The following is a 16,439-nucleotide window of genomic DNA, read 5'->3' as shown; positions in this document are numbered from 1 at the left end:
GTAACTGAGTCAGGTTTGTCAGCCTCCTTGCTCGCACATGCTTTTTCAGTTCTGCCCACAAATTCTCTATAGGATTGAGGTCAGGGCTTTGTGATGGCCACTCCAACACCTTGACTTTGTTGTCCTTAAGCCATTTTGCACAACTTTGGAAGTATGCCTGGGGTCATTGTCCATTTGGAAGACCTATTTGCGATCAAGCTTTAACTTCCTGACTGTCTTGAGATGTTACTTCAATATATCCACAATTTTCCTGCCTCTTGGATGCCATCTATTTTGTGAATTGCACCAGTCCCTCCTGCAGCAAAGCACCCCCACAACATGATGCTACCTCCCCCGTGCTTCAGTTGGGATGGTGTTCTTCAGATTGCAAGCCTCCCTTTTTCCTCCAAACAATGTTGGCTATTGTAGCCAAACCGTTCTATTTTTGTTTCATCAGACCTGAGGACATTTCTCCAAAAAGTATGATCTTTGTCTCGATGTGCAGTTGCAAACCGTAGTCTGTTTTTTTATTGGTGGTTTTGGAGCAGTGGCTTCTTCCTTGCTGAGCGGCCTTTCAGGTTATGTCGATATAGGACTCGTTTTACTGTGAATATAGATACTTTTGTACCTGTTTCCTCCAGCATCTTCACAAGGTCCTTTGCTGTTGTTCTGGGATTGATTTGTACTTTTTGCACCAAAGTACGTTCATCTCTAGGAGACAGAACGCGTCTCCTTCCTGAGCGGTACGACGGCTGCCTGGTCCCATGGTGTTTATACTTGCATACTATTGTTTGTAGAGATGAATGTGGTACCTTCAGGCGTTTGGAAATTGCTCCCAAGGATGAACCAGACCTTTTGGAGGTCTACAATATTTTTTTCTGAGGTCTTGGCTGTTTTCTTTTGATTTTCCCATGATGTCAAGCAAAGAGGCCCTGAGTTTGAAGGTAGGCCTTGAAATACATCCACAGCTACACCTCCAATTCACTCAAATGATGTCAATTAGCCTATCAGAGGCTTCTAAAGCCATGACATAATTCTGGGGAATTTTTCAAGCTGTTTAAAGGCACAGTCAACTTAGTTTACGGTAACTTCTGACCCACTGGAATTGTGATACATTGAATTATAATTCAAAGTGAAATCATCTGTAAACAATTGTTGGAAAAATTACTTGTGTCATGCACAAAGTAGATGTTCTAAACGACTTGCCAAAACTATAGTTTGTTAACAAGAAATTTGTGGAGTGGTTGAAAAACGAGTTTTAGTGACTCCAACCTAAGTGTATGTAAACTTACGACTTTAACTGTGTATGCTTTTTTACTCCATTGTTTGTAAATAATGTAATCGTAAACAAACACTGTGAAGCCTCAACGTGTTTTATTGTTTTTTTCTCCCCAATTTCCTGGTATCCAATTGTTTAGTAGCTACTATCTTGTCTCAGCCCTACAACTCCCGTACGGGCTCGGGCTTCGGCACTGAGCCGAAGCAGCTCTCACACATTAACAACCGTCTCCAGCTTCTCCAGAGCTTCCTATCCCTAGGGTGCACCCCTCCACTCACAAAGGACTGGTCTGAGGTCAGTGTTCACAGTGACGTGTGTGGGGACTGTGGGGAGAGCTGTGTCTCCGCCGGAGGAGATACTGAATAAAGAGATGGAGAAGCTGCCTAAAGTCCAACTGAAGAGGTATGCAGCAGTCTGCAGTGGATGTGACTCTGGGGTCGGATTCACAAAACATTACTTACGAAAAAACGTAGGAAGTTCATAAGACAGTTCGTAAATTCAATTCCTCAAAATATTCTTAGCAATTCGTAGTTTTCTTAAGAACTTTGTAAATATCTTTATTATGAACTTCGTAAATATCTTATGTGGCATTGACGTTAGTGATGTGCTTGAAACCATTAAATAGCCCTATGTGACAGGGAGGATCGGATTTGATTATTACATTATAGCCATCAGATTAGCTGTATCAAAATCAAAACATGGATAACCAAGAAAAGAGATTGAAGTGATGGTGGAGGAAATAGCAGCCAGGAAAAGGTTGCTGTTGGGGAGACTTGATAACTGCGGGGTCACTGCTGAGAGAAAGGATGGGCGAGAGTGGCCGAGTCTGTTACTGCCATCGGGGGTATGGCAAGGGACAGTGACGCCGTAAAAAAAGAAGTGGTCCGGCATCAAGCCGGCTGCTAAGAAGAAGGGAGATGAGACCATTCACATGGACCAGCTGGAGGAGAAGGTGTCGTCCATCATAGAGATGGTGGTAGAGGGACTGCGCGACCGGTAAGTTAGTCAGCTACATTAGCTAGCTAACGTGTAAAGACATTATAGCCAAAATAGCTAACGATTAATGACGTTAACGTTAGCCTAGTTCTTCTTTGCAAATTGACGAAATATTGCTCATTACTAGCTAGCTAGATAATGCGTGTTTTAATTGGTATTTTTGCTGTAACTTACTTAAATAACCTTTAGCCAACTGTGAAAACATTCATGGTTACAAAAGTATCCATTCGTCTCAAGACAAGGGTTTAGCTGTCCTAAAGTTAAGGGGAAAATGGCAGTTAAGAAATTAAGAAATTTAAGTTAAGAAATTTCATCTTAAGAATGTTTTGTGAACCCGGCCCCTGGACCCCGATACAGCACATCTATATCTCATCCTGTCTGAAGATGGAAAACAAGTAAGATGTGGAGACACACCACAGAATCTTCCTGACAATCCAAAAAGGTTTGATCGTTTTTGTCCTTGGAGAAGATTTCTTCTCCCCAGGGAGATTTTACTTATGAAAAATGACGGTTAAGGGGAAGACTTCGTGGGTTTTAGGAGTGGCAAGAGAGTCCACTGACATGAAGGTGAATATCACACTGACACCTGAGGATGGACTCTGGACTGTGATGCTAAGGGATGGAAATGAGTACCAAGCCTGTACATCCCACTCTATCCTCCTCTCATTGAGAGAGAAGCCCCAGAAGGATGGGGTGTCTGTGGACTACGAGGAGGGTCAGGTCTCCTATGATGTGGCCAGGTCTCATATCTACTCTTTCACTGGCTGCACCTTTACAGAGACACTCTATTCCTACTTCGGTCCCTCTGGTAATGATTATGGTCAAAAATCTGCCCTTCTCATCATCCCTCCTGTCAATCTAAGGCATTTATAAGTTACGTTTTTGAAGAATCAATGGGGTTATATCATTCATTTATACGTACAAAAAGGGATGTAGAAGCTACAGATGGACCCTTTAAGCTGGTTGTTGATACTGTATAAGTGAATGTGGTAAAGGACTTACTTTTGAGCTGGTTCCACAGTTCTGCACTTCGAAAAAGGACATACTTTCCCATTGTTACTGCGGATCTAAGACAGTGAATATAATAAGGGAAGTACTATGCCTTTGAGCAGGTTGTTGGTTACATTTTTATGATGGGAAATGTATAATACACACCATAATACACACACACACACACGCACACAAAAACGTACGGACATATACACACAACTCACTTTGTAAGTCATGTTATAGCCAACTCATTACTTTTGTATGAATTATTTTTAATAAAATATTTGTATCTAGTTGTCATGTATTCATTATCTTTAACTGGTTAAATGTTTGTAGTTTGCATGTTTCAGTAATGATCAACATGGTTAAATAGTCATACATCTCTGTTTGATTCAGCTTTTGGTATATTTGGGATTTTTATAATTAATCATCAAGCTACTGTAAATAAATGGATACTGCCTATAGCAAGCAGCGTACCACCTTGCATCCCACTGATGGCTTGCTTCGGAAGCTAAGCAGGGTTAGTCCTGGTTGGTCCCTAGATGGGATACCAAATGCTGCTGGAAGTGGTGTTGGAGGCCCAGTATGAGTCACTCTTTCCTCGTCTAAAAAAATATCCCAATGCCCCAGGGCAGTGATTGGGGACATTGCCCTGTGTAGGGTGCCGTCATTTGAATGGGACGTTAAACGGGTGTCCTGACTCTCTGTGGTCACTAAAGATCCCATGGCACTTATCGTAAGAGTAGGGGTGTTAACCCCGGTGTCCTGGCTACATTTACATTTACATTTAAGTCATTTGGCAGACGCTCTTATCCAGAGCGACTTACAAATTCCCAATCTGGCCTTCAGACCATCACGGTCACCTAATCATCTAATCAAGTGGCTCATTCATCCCTGTAGCTATTCCCCAGGCCATTGCTGTAAATGAGAATGTGTTCTCAGTCAACTTACCTGGTAAAATAAGGGTAAAAAAAAATGTCTTCATAAAAAACAGAAATTGCTCTCTGTAAATAAATGGTGAGAAATGCTCAGTCTTTAGCCATTCGGCAAAGGAAAACCACAGCCCTATAATCATGATAATATCATATTAAGAAGGGTTTATTTACAACCTGTCGGTTATAAGATGTTGGGAATAGTGGTATAGGTGAGTCTGATATTAATTAAATACCCTAAACTATGTTCAATGTCAGCAGCAATTTCCAGGGAGAAATGCTCAGTCTGAAGTCATTCGGCTATGGGTTTCACAACCCTATAGCAATGATACAAGTTATATCACCGTAAAAAGGGTTTATCTACAACATCTGGAGTATAACATGTTGGGGAGTCTGACGTAACTTGAGTTCAGTCTTCACCAATGAGAACCAAGAGGGGCCGAGCTTCATCCTTCATGCCTGGGTGTTTGTATATCAACCCTACACACATTTCCTTAGATCAGAACAGGATGGATAACAGTGATTCATATAACTGGTTTGCGCCCTAAAAAAAAGGATAGTTGTGTTTTGCTGCATGACACACTTACATTATGTGTCTACCCGCATGATGTGGATCATTGTCAGGTTATTGGATATAAACGTCAGTAACAAAAGAATACCATGGTTGTAAATGTGCACCGTGTGTTTGTTTTGGGTCTTATGTAAATTAGACAGTCACGGAGGATTTTCTTCTGATGAACAGGTCAGGGCATAGCACTTTCCATTCGGCTTCAGAGAACTTTGATGTAAAATGCTCGATCACACCTGTCGTGACGACTTCTATCCGTCACGCCCGTTGTTGCTTTATCCAACGCAATGTTGAAAAAAAAAGAATGCTTCCCAGCACGAGATCACAGAACTAGACATGAGCGAGACGTGATCCCAACGCTGCCGCCAATTTAGGCCTACAATGATGGCAAATGCCTTATTACAAAAGTATATAACATGATTGACACGGCCGCAATAATTGTCATGAAACAGCCTTCGAAGCTCCATAAATCTAAGCCAACATAGTTCATTGTTTTACATTAACCTGTTTAACTGCATTGATATGGCTTAATTGATTATAGTCCAGACTCGTTATAGTTGCAAGCACCAGGGGAATTTAAACCAAACATATTTTCTACAGGTCTTCTGTTTATTGATGAAGTAGTTTCCCATCTTGAAAATGTATCCCCATTCCCCAATCAAATGCTTTCATTGATGCCACACAAAAAACAGACAATAACAGATTTTTACTCGAATCTGCCAACCCTCATAAAATCGAACATAGCACCAGCATACAGCAGTATTAAGCGAAAACAAGCATAGAAAACAGCATTGGCATTAAACATGTTTTTAATAAAACGTAAGGATAGTATTATATTAGAAGTATTTCGGGGACAACATGATTGGTAACATAATTCGGTTGTTAACACGTTTGTTTTTTATATAAATAAATGTGGAACACAAAGACCGCGTAGAAAAGCATTGCCCAAAATGCATTGCTCCATTAACTTTTAAAAGATTGTTCAGAAGTTTTCCCCCCAAAAACATACTTTTCTGTAATTGAAGTAACACAAAAATGGTATTTTCCTACGAATTAAGTTGCACAAAAAAAAGTATTTTCACACGAACTAAGCCGCAGAAAAATGCACTAAATCTGTTGAAATACTTTTTATACGTATTTGCACAAATTAAGTGTGAGATTGTGATGCCACGGTTCTCCTCTGAAATATTATAATGACATTTTCTGTACATATGAATATACTGAGTGCACAAAACGTTAGGAACAAAACACTCCTCCCCTTCATCCACATTGCTTGAAGCGGATTTAATAAGTGATATCAATAAGGGAAACTATCCCTCAAAGGAGAGCTAAACCAAGAACACGACTTCTCAGGTTGAAAGCAACCCGCGGCACTTATTATTCCAAAATTAACTAGGGTACATAAGATAATTTGTCATATAGTCAGTATCTTCCAAAACAGATTTGCGAGATTCCGTGAATTGTATGACGTTCCTTGGATATTTGAGTGCTGAGTATGATTTCAATCATGCCCAGTCATGCCCACTTGGCCTCTAATATGGAATGGTAACGCCTATGGTGAAATGCAATAAGGGAAGGTTGAATGGGAGAAAAGGTGTGCTGAGTGTGCTCTATCTAATCGTAGCATCCGAGTCATCCTACAGCCTGCTTATCTCTTTACAGAGAGCAGAGAGGCTGTCTGAGGCACTACATCTCAGTGCTAGAGGTGTCACTGCAGACACCCTGGTTCGAATCCAGGCTGTACCACAACCAGCTGTGATTGGGAGTCCCATAGGGCGGGGCACAATTGGCCCAGCGTTGTCTGGGTTTGGCCGGTGTAGGCCGTGATTGTAAATAAGAATTTGTTCATAACCGACTTGCCTAGTTAAATAAAGGTTCATTTAAAAAATGTTGAAAGAACGAGACTTGATCATAATAAAATGCTTAGGGTTTACCGCTTCAAACGTCCTCACATTTGTGAGATAATGTTAGCATCATGTTTATCAATGCTACTCGAGAAAGGAGGCTAATGTATGGTTCGATTTGCAATTCTTGAACATTCATGTTCACATTGTCATGCTGCGTTTGCTAAGCCCAATAGTCACTTCATTCAAATGAAATGAAAAAGTAATCCAAGTTATGTTGCTTTAATTCATCAAATCAAATTGTATTTGTCACAGACACTTGTTTTGCAGATGTTATTGCGGATGTAGCAAAATGCTTGTGTTTCTAGCTCCAACAGGTCAGTTATATCTAATAATTTCACAACACACACAATACACACAAATCTAAAGTAAAGGAATGGAATTAAGAATACATCAATATTTGGGCGAGCAATGTCTGAGCGGCATTGACTAAGATACAGTATAATGGGATAGAAAACAGTATATATATAGTATATGAGATGAGTAATGCAAAATATGTAAAAAAATATTAAAGTGACCTGTGTTCCATTTTAATGTGGCCAGTGATTTCAAGTCTATGTATATAGGGCAGCAGCCTCTAAGGTGCAGGGTTGAGTAACTGGGTGGTAGCCGGCTAGTGAAGGCTATTTAACAGTCTGATGGCCTTGAGATAGAAGCTGTTTTTCAGTCTCTTGGTCCCAACTTTGATGCACCTGTACTGACCTCGCCTTCTTGGATGATAGCGGTGTGAACAGGCAGTGGCTCGGGTGGTTGTTGTCCTTGATTATCTTTTTGGCCTTTCTGTGACATCGGGTGCTGTAGGTGTCCTGGAGGGCAGGTAGTTTGCCCCCGGTGATGCGTTGAGCAGACTACACCACCTTCTGGAAAGCCCTGCGTTTGTGGGAGGTGCAGTTGCCGTACCAGGTGGTGATACAGCCCAACAGGATGCTCTCATTTGCACGAATGTTGCCATCTATCCACAGTTTCTGGTTAGGGTAGGTTTTAATAGTCACAGTGGGTACAACATCTCCTATACACGTCCTGATAAACTCAGTCACCGTATAAGTGTATTAGTCAATGTTATTCTCAGAGTCTACCCGGAACGTATCCGAGTCCCCATGATCAAAACAATCTTGAAGCGTGGATTCCGATTGGTCAGACCAGCTTCGAATAGTCCTTAGCACGTGTACTTCCTGTTTGAGCTTCTGCCTATAGGAAGGGAGGACCAAAATATAGTCGTGATCAGATTTGCCGAAGGGAGGGTGGGGGAGGGCCTTGTAGGCATCCTGGAAGTTGGAGTAGCAGTGGTCGAGTGTTTTAGCAGCTCGAGTCCTACAGTCAATGTGTTGATAGAATTTCGGTAGCGTTTTCTTCAAATTTGGTTGGTAAAAACCCCAGCTACAATAAATGCGGCCTCAGGATATGTGGTTTCCAGTTTGTATAAAGTCCAGTGAGTGTTCTTTGAGTGCCGTCGTGGTATCGGCTTGAGGAGGAATGTACACGGCTGTGACTATAACCGAAGAGAATTCTCTTGAGAGGTAATACGGTTGGCATTTGATTGTGAGATATTTTAGGTCGGGTGAAAAAAAAAGGACTTGAGTTCCTGTATGTTATCACAATCACACCACGAGTAGCTAATCATGAAACATATATTTAGATCTAATGCTGACCTTTCCCCTGAAAGTTATACTATTTTTCTCTCTTAACCTCTTATTCTCTCTCAAAGAGAAGATAACGATATGGCACCTTCTTAGCCTTTGAGGTGGTTGTGGATGTAGGTGAATGTGATAAAGGACGTACTTCCTTTGAGCTGGTTGTGGATCTAGGTGAGGATGGTCACGGTATCCAGGTGGAAGTCGACCAATCGCAGCATAGAGGACAGGATTGGGGTCATGGTCAGCTGGGATTTATTCCTGATATCCACCACAGGGTAGAGTTAAATGTAATTAGAAAAGAGTCAAACTGATACAGGACAGACCTGAATTCCAATTGTATTTGTTTTCTGTCAGACACTTTGAGCATTTGATTGAGCCTGTATATGGAGTGCCAGACATAGGCATTTAATAATTCTAATTTTGTGGTGCCAGGTTGGTGGGGTTGTACTTTTGGGACTATTCTATTGGTTATAATGCACCAGGGAAGCTCAAGTGCAGCTAACGTATTTGACAGAAAAAATATACTTTGAAGCCTGTGCAATTTCCATTTCACCACATCCCAATCACAAGCATTTAATTTAATTCAATATATTGTTTTATTGTTGGGTATACATACATTATTGTTTTATATTTGGGTATATTGTTTTATTGTTTCTCTCTCTTAGTGGATATCTTAGTGACATGCAGACACAAACCCATGTCCAAGATTGAACTGATTCTCTCTTGCCCCACAGCTCTGACAAAGACAAGAGGACATTGATTGTTTCCTTTTATTCATTTGCATAAAAATGTTACAGTTCTGTGTCATGACACAAACGCATGAAGGGAATAGAGATCCAGTCATAGGGAATCCCTTTTTCTATGGATAGAGTATTACAAACTTAGTAAGCAGTAATGACTCAATGTTGCCTCAATTTTGGGATTGTCAGTTATGATCAAGCATTGCCTCTGACATAAGGCAACTTCAGTACTCTTGGGCCTGCATTTCATACATTAGAGTAATAGAAAACTTTCGTATTAGAGTAAATGTCTATTTCATATCTGATCCACCGTAGTAACACGATCCTGTTAACAGGGGAGGGAGAACACATTGCACAAATGTAGAAAATTAAATTCACAAATTTTCCTAAAATGTCCGCTAGTCAGTTCTATTTGTCAAGGAGGAATACATCACAAGTAGCAACCATGATCATCAATCACACAATGTAAAAAGACATTGATATGCAAACAGTAGTATGGATTTAAAAAAATAACACATTTGTATAATCTCTCACGATAACTTCACCCACAAGAGGCGAAACAAAACCAAAACTCCACAACCTGTAGAATAGCACCAAACTCCATTAACAATCCCAAAATATGTGGCCTGTCAGCAGTCAAGTCTTCAAGATATTGGACTTTCAATAAACAAATTAGCAAAGTGTCACCTGCCACGTCATGATGATGCAAAATGCAAAACATTCTGGGACTGTATCAACAGTGGACTAATGACAAAAATACCAAAAGATAGTTGAGTGGGTTTTCCCATTTAGGCTTATATGGATGGGGCAATATTGAAATGTTTCTTACAGAAGAAAAATGCTATGCACCGGCATAAGCATGGTAGCACTTGAAAAGGAAGAGTTTGGAGATTATGGGGAAATTATTAGACCAAAATTGAGGACACAACAGATCACCTGACAAGACTAAATCCAAACATTACACTGCTGATTTTATGTGCATTTTACATGTACTATGCTTTTTGTTTTTATCAGCATTGTCATTTTGGGTGTATGACTCTAGATTATGGAGGTAAATGAATGTGTTCTCTGTTGGAAACGTTTTGTTAACTCACCATGTCACCGGTCCCTTCCCGGCATATTCTTACTGTTCTCTACAAACTCCTACAGAGTTTGTAGAGGGAGAGGTAGAGGGAGAAAGAAGAAAGAGCGTGAATGTGTGTGTTGGCTGTTGAGACAATAGGGGGCAAGTATCGCAAATGCTAGTTAGGTGTAAAATGTGCATAAATGCCATTCACAATATAGAAATGGATTAAAGTGGTACTCCGTAAAACCATTCAGGTACGTTAAACACTTCTTTAGGCACCACAAGCAGCATATGCAGGCATTCAGCATATGGCGAGCACGGGCATTTTCTTACATTCCCATTGTCTGGCATGACTTGATGAACTGGTAGTTTGTATGAGCGAAAGTGAGTATGTTTAAAGGCATAATTTGGGATATTTCGCTGCTTATGTACCCCTTTCCTGCAGTCAAATGATCTAGTGGCCTCATGTGGTGGCAGGGCAGCCTAGCGGTTAGAGCGTTGGACTAGTAACTGAAAGGTTGCAATTTCAAATCCCCTAGCTGACAAGGTACAAATGTTGTTTTGCCCCTGAACAGGCAGTTAACCCACTGTTCCTCGTCCGTCATTGAAAATAAGAACTTGTTCTTAACTGACTTGCCTAGTTAATTAAAGAAAGGTAAAATAAAAAAATGGGTGGGATGTTATGAATATGTTTCATATTTTCATCATTAATCAAACAAAATAAATAATTCAACAGTCGAAAATCCTGTGTTGCTTTGTCAAACCATTTTGTTATATTGCAAACTCAATGTATTACATTTCAAATCCATATCTGACATGGTATAGGTGTATTTTATTAAGCCCAGAATCATGTGTGTGAGGTGAAGAAGAAACACTGTGTGACCCTGATTTAGTCTACTGCAATGAAAGGTTAAATCAGGATCAAATCTACCTAGACGGACTGTATTTGTTCATCCCCTGTGAATTCTATTGTAGTCGATGTCTTTAAAAAACCTTCAATACATCTGCAGTAACTCCTTAATTAACATTTATGATTCACACTGTTGTATCAAGAATGTATCATGAATGAAGAGAGATCAGACATGTGAAAGAGTTAATTCTGTTCCAGAGCACAGAGCAGCACTGGGTGGGGAGCAGCATGTCAACGTCATTTTACTACAGAGAAACTCAAGTGTATAGACATACTTTATGTTGCCTACAGAAGCAAACGATCTTAAACTCATCTGGAAAACCATTAAGACAGCTACGCAGTTTTTATACCACAGTATATAGTTCCGATAAATCTGATAAAGTGCCCAAACTCTTTTACACACACATAGATACAGGTGAGTAGAGATTTACAAGGGCAGGTGAAGATGCATTCTACTTTTTTGAATTCTTGTATTCTCCTGTTTTCTTTATCGGTTACAGTACCTGTGTTTAACTTTATTTTGTAGATTGACAAATTTATACCGTATGTTGTATGCAGGTTTGGGGAGTAACGGATTACATGTAATCTGTTCAATGTAAGGGATTACAAAAAAAGGTAGTAACATTGCGTTACGTTACCAGCAACAACAAAAACATTTAATCAGATTACCGATACTTTTGAAAAACGAATTGATTACTTCAAGGATTACTTAAAAATTCAGAAAGGATGTTTGCGAAAAATCTTTGACATTCAAATCAGCATTGAAAAAAGGCACGTGTTTAAATTTGTTCCACCTGAGCGAGTCTGACCACAAGTCAGAGACCAGATATGATGACACACCAAATGTGTTTGATGGATCACGGGAAAAGAGCAGGAATAGGCTTTTGTAGGCTACAATCCAACCTATGTCTTCTAATGGTGCGACTGGTGTCGGCATCCAAAGATTATCCAATTTGAATAAACGCTTGGAGGTAAAGATGACAGTAGTGGCGTAGTCTACGGCGATACGGATATCACTTATTATTGATATCTACACAGCGCATTGATGTGAATCACACTGCTGCTCTCTCATTTAGCTATTTGCGCCTTACGGATTGTGGTTGTTGTGGATGGATGTTCACAAATCTAAATGTGTGTTTGAAGCCAATAACTTTTGAATTCAAGAAGTTTAAACTACCTATCAATCATTGTTCTTGAAACCAATGGACAGTCAGTGAAAAATGTGCTCTTGCAACAGCTGCATAGGGAGGATCCCAGCCTATGGAATAAAAGTGGGGCTTTTATTGCTCAATCTAATTCATGCTGATCCATAGGCCTAATGGAGACATGCTCAAACTTGAACACTTTTGAGAGACTTAAAGGGACAATCTGTAGTTGTTACATCCATTTTTGGATTTCTAAATTATATATATATATTCATATATCCATATATATCCATTGATTCTTGAAGAATATAACTTGTAAATGCCTCATGAACTTAGTTCAACTGTCATACCGCATCAGAACCGAAAATATAAACCTTTTTCCCCCCCGTGTTTATAAACATTGTAAATGTAAACAAACACTGTATAGCCTCATAACATGGTTAAACAATAATTTTGATATCATGAGTGGTCAGTCCTTGCATCCACAGCTCTGTCTATTAATCTGAGAGTGTTTACATTTCTCCAGGCCCATCCCTCAGCTTTTTACCAAAACAGAGTCGGGCAGCACATTTCGTTATTGGTTCAATTCTGGATTTGCCCTTTAAACAGCTGCATATTATCAAGATATCAAAGTGTCACCAACAACAAGGTAAAGAATAGGCCTATAGCAAATGCAGCATATGGCATTTGTTTTTCACGTGTAAATAGCACTTTTCAGTAGTGCTCAAAGTATGCCATTCCATGAGCGCAGCATTTCTTTTTCAACTCGAATCAATGAGCCCAATCAGTCCTCCATGACAACAAAAATCATAAACAACAGAGTAGAACTGGCTAATAATTCCTTAGTTTTGGGGTCATGCTCAGGTAAAACAATTTGGCTAATCTATACTTCCATATTTCCAAGTCCTATTCCTGAAGATCAAGATGTATAACATTTATTGGAATGACTGGAATTCTGATAGACTTTGGTTTTTAATTGTAAAGATATAATTTAATCGTGTTATTATATGTAGTAGAAAGCGATGGGTTAGAAGAAGCCTACATAACCAATCCATTAAGTAAATTTAACATCCATATATTGCCAGCTATGTACATTTTAACATTGATTTGTCCTGCAATAGATGTCGTTCAATTGGTAACATACATTTTTGTTTTCTTCTAATGCCCCTTAAGGGGAAAGTAATCTAAAAGTAACGGAATGCACGGAACGTTACTGAGTTTGGGTAATCCTAAAGTTATGTAACTGATAACAATTTCGGACAGGTAACTAGTAACTGTAACGGATTACATTTAGAAAGTAACATACCCAACCCTGTTTGTATGTTTAAACAATTTTAATCAGTGTTGGTTAGTGTCTTTAAATGCCATGTTGACAATGGCACTGAAACAATCGAGAAATAATTCATAGTTCCGCCTTCTTTTTTTTTTTTAGTTCCGCCTTCTTTTTAGATATGGCTTCCTCCAGCAGTCTCCTGTCTGAAGAGCAGTTCCTGTGCTCTATCTGTCTGGATGTGTTCACTGAGCCAGTCTCCACTTCATGTGGACACAACTTCTGCATGGCCTGTGTCACAGAGTACTGGAATGGCAAGAACATGTGTCAATGTCCACTGTGTCAGGAGACATTCTCGAGACGACCCAAGCTTCACATCAATGCAACCTTCAGAGAAGTTGTAGAGAATTTTAAAAAGACGAGAGACAGACGTAAAGATGGGTCCCCTTCCAAACCGGAAATAGTTCCCTGTGACGTCTGTACTGGGATGAAGCACAAAGCCCTGAAGTCCTGCCTGGTGTGTCAGACCTCTTACTGTGAGACTCACCTTGAGCCTCATCAGATAGCCTCACCCTTAAAGAGACACAAACTGATCAACCCTGTGGTGAACCTGGAAGACAGGATCTGTAAGAAGCACGACAGATTCCTGGATCTGTTCTGTAGGACTGACCAGACGTGTGTGTGTCAGTTCTGCACTGAAACAGACCACAAGACTCATGACACTGTTCCTATAGAGGAAGCGTCTGGAGAGAGGAAGGTTCAGCTGGGGAAAACTGAAGCAGAAGTACAGCTGATTATCCAGGGGCGACTGAAGAAGGTTAAAGATATCAAATTCTCAGTAGATCTCAGCAAGAGAGATGCAGAGAGAGAGATAGCAGACAGCGTGCAGGTTTTCACTGCTCTGGTGCGCTCCATTGTTAAAAGCCAGGCGGAGCTAATTGAGGTGATTGAGGAGAGGCAGAAAGCAGTAGAGTGTCAGGCTGAAGGGCTCATTAAAGAACTGGAGCAGGAAATCACTGAGCTAAAGAGGAGAAGCACAGAGCTGAAGCAGCTCTCACACACTGAGGACCACCTCCAACTTCTCCAGAGCTTCACATCCGTGGTGTGCACCCCTCCACCCACCAAGGACTGGTCTGAGATCAGTGTTCACAGTGATCTCTGTGTGGGGACTGTGAGGAGAGCTGTGTCTCAGCTGGAGGAGACACTGAATAAAGAGATGGAGAAGCTGCTTGAAGTCAAACTGAAGAGGATTCGGCAGTATGCAGTGGATGTGACTCTGGACCCCGATACGGCACATCAATATCTCATCATGTCTGAAGATGGAAAACAAGTACAATGTGGAGACACACCACAGAATCGTCCTCCCAATCCAAAAAGGTTTTATCAGTATCCCATTGTCCTTGGAAAGGATGGCTTCTCCTCAGGGAGATTTTACTATGAGGTGACGGTTAAGCGGAAAACTGACTGGGATGTAGGTGTGGCCAGACAGCCCAAAGACAGGAAGGTTAATATCTCACCTCGCTCTGCGTATAAACTCTGGACTGTGTCTCTGAGGGATGGGAATACTTACAAAGCCTGTACCTTCCCCCCTGTCTTCCTTTCCTTGAGAGAGAAGCCCCAGAAGGTGGGGGTGTTCGTTGACTACGAGGAGGGTCAAGTCTCTTTTTACGATGTGGAGGCCAGGTCTCATATCTACTCTTTCACTGGCTGCACCTTTACAGAGAAACTCTATCCATTCTTCAGCCCCTGTATGAATGCTGGTGGTAAAAACTCAGCCCCACTCATCATTTCTCCTGTCATTCACACACACTGATTAAACAATGGAGGGACATTTTCATCATAACATAGGTAATAAATGTTTTTATTTGCTGAAAAGACTATCAACTGAAATTTACTTAAAGGTGTAGTTGGTTCAACATATTAAAAAACCCAAATACATGTACAGTAGCAGTCAAATGTTTGGACACCTACTCATTCAAGGGTTTTCTTTATTTTTACTATTTTCTACATTGTAGAATAATAGGGAAGACATCAAAACTATGAAATAGCAAATAGTAGTAAACCAAAAAGTGTTAAACAAATCAAAATATATTTTAGATTCTTCAAAGTAGCCACTTTTGCCTTGATGACATCTTTGCACACTCTAGGACTACATTTTTTTCTGAGGTCTTGGCTGATGTCTTTTGATTTTCCCATGATGTTAAGCAAAGAGGCCCTGAGTTTGAAGGTAGGCCTTGAAATATATCTACAGGTACACCTCCAATTGACTCAAATGATGTCAACTAGCCTATCAGAAGCTTCTAAAGCCATGACATCATTTTCTGGAATCTTCCAAGTTGTTTAAAGGCACAGTCAACTTAAGTGCATGTACACTTCTGACCCACTGGAATTGTGATACAGTGAGTTATAAGTGAAATAATCTGTCTGTAAACAATTGTTGGAAAAATTACTTGTGTCATGCACTTGCCAAAACTATAGTTTGTTAACAATAAATGTGTGGAGTGGTTGAAAAATGAGTTTTAATGACTCCAACCTAAGTGTATGTAAACTTCTGACTTCAACTTGTATAAACATATTTTTTGGGGGCGATGGGGGAGACAAAAAAATAAGAGTACAGAATATATTATGGGACAATATATAAACTTTTTTAAGAAAGATGAAAATACAATTTTATTGAGTAAATGTATTTATTGGTTCTCTTAATTTTGATGAGAGATGAAAATATAATACATTTAAGGTTATTTGTTTATGTAAAAATCTAAATGTATTGACTTGAAGGTTGTCTCAGATTTGGGGTGTGGTGTGGTCACCAAAAAATGTGTGTCCCCGCTAAATAAAGTTGTAACTGGTTGTGGATTTGGGGGAATGTGACAAAGGACTTACTCTGCCTTAAAGCTGTATAAGTGAATGTGTTGATGGACATACTCATTCTTAGAGCAGGTTCCACAGTTCTGGATGTAGTTGAGGACGATAAAGGACATACTGGCTGTGGATCTAAGACAGTTAATATTTCAGCTGATTGTGGA

General features: G+C 40.1%; 1 protein-coding gene across 1 annotated transcript; it reads left to right on the top strand.

The window, feature by feature from the left end:
* Positions 1-11,260: 11,260 nt before the first annotated feature.
* On the top strand, positions 11,261-15,764 carry LOC135507319 (E3 ubiquitin-protein ligase TRIM21-like). The gene is made up of 2 exons (XM_064926883.1): positions 11,261-11,413; positions 13,576-15,764. Exon 2 carries the CDS (start codon positions 13,595-13,597, stop codon positions 15,224-15,226), a length of 1,632 nt encoding a protein of 543 aa, XP_064782955.1. The 5' UTR covers positions 11,261-11,413; positions 13,576-13,594; the 3' UTR covers positions 15,227-15,764.
* Positions 15,765-16,439: the final 675 nt, after the last annotated feature.

Source organism: Oncorhynchus masou, chromosome 21 (genome assembly GCF_036934945.1).
Source record: "Oncorhynchus masou masou isolate Uvic2021 chromosome 21, UVic_Omas_1.1, whole genome shotgun sequence".
NCBI lineage: Eukaryota > Metazoa > Chordata > Actinopteri > Salmoniformes > Salmonidae > Oncorhynchus > Oncorhynchus masou.
The sequence above is the reverse complement of the archived record's forward strand: the minus strand, read 5'-3'. Positions and strand labels throughout refer to the sequence as shown.

Bases quoted from the DNA above. Each gene is read 5' to 3' on its own strand.
- LOC135507319 (XM_064926883.1), top strand. From the start codon at position 13,595: ATGGCTTCCTCCAGCAGTCTCCTGTCTGAAGAGCAGTTCCTGTGCTCT.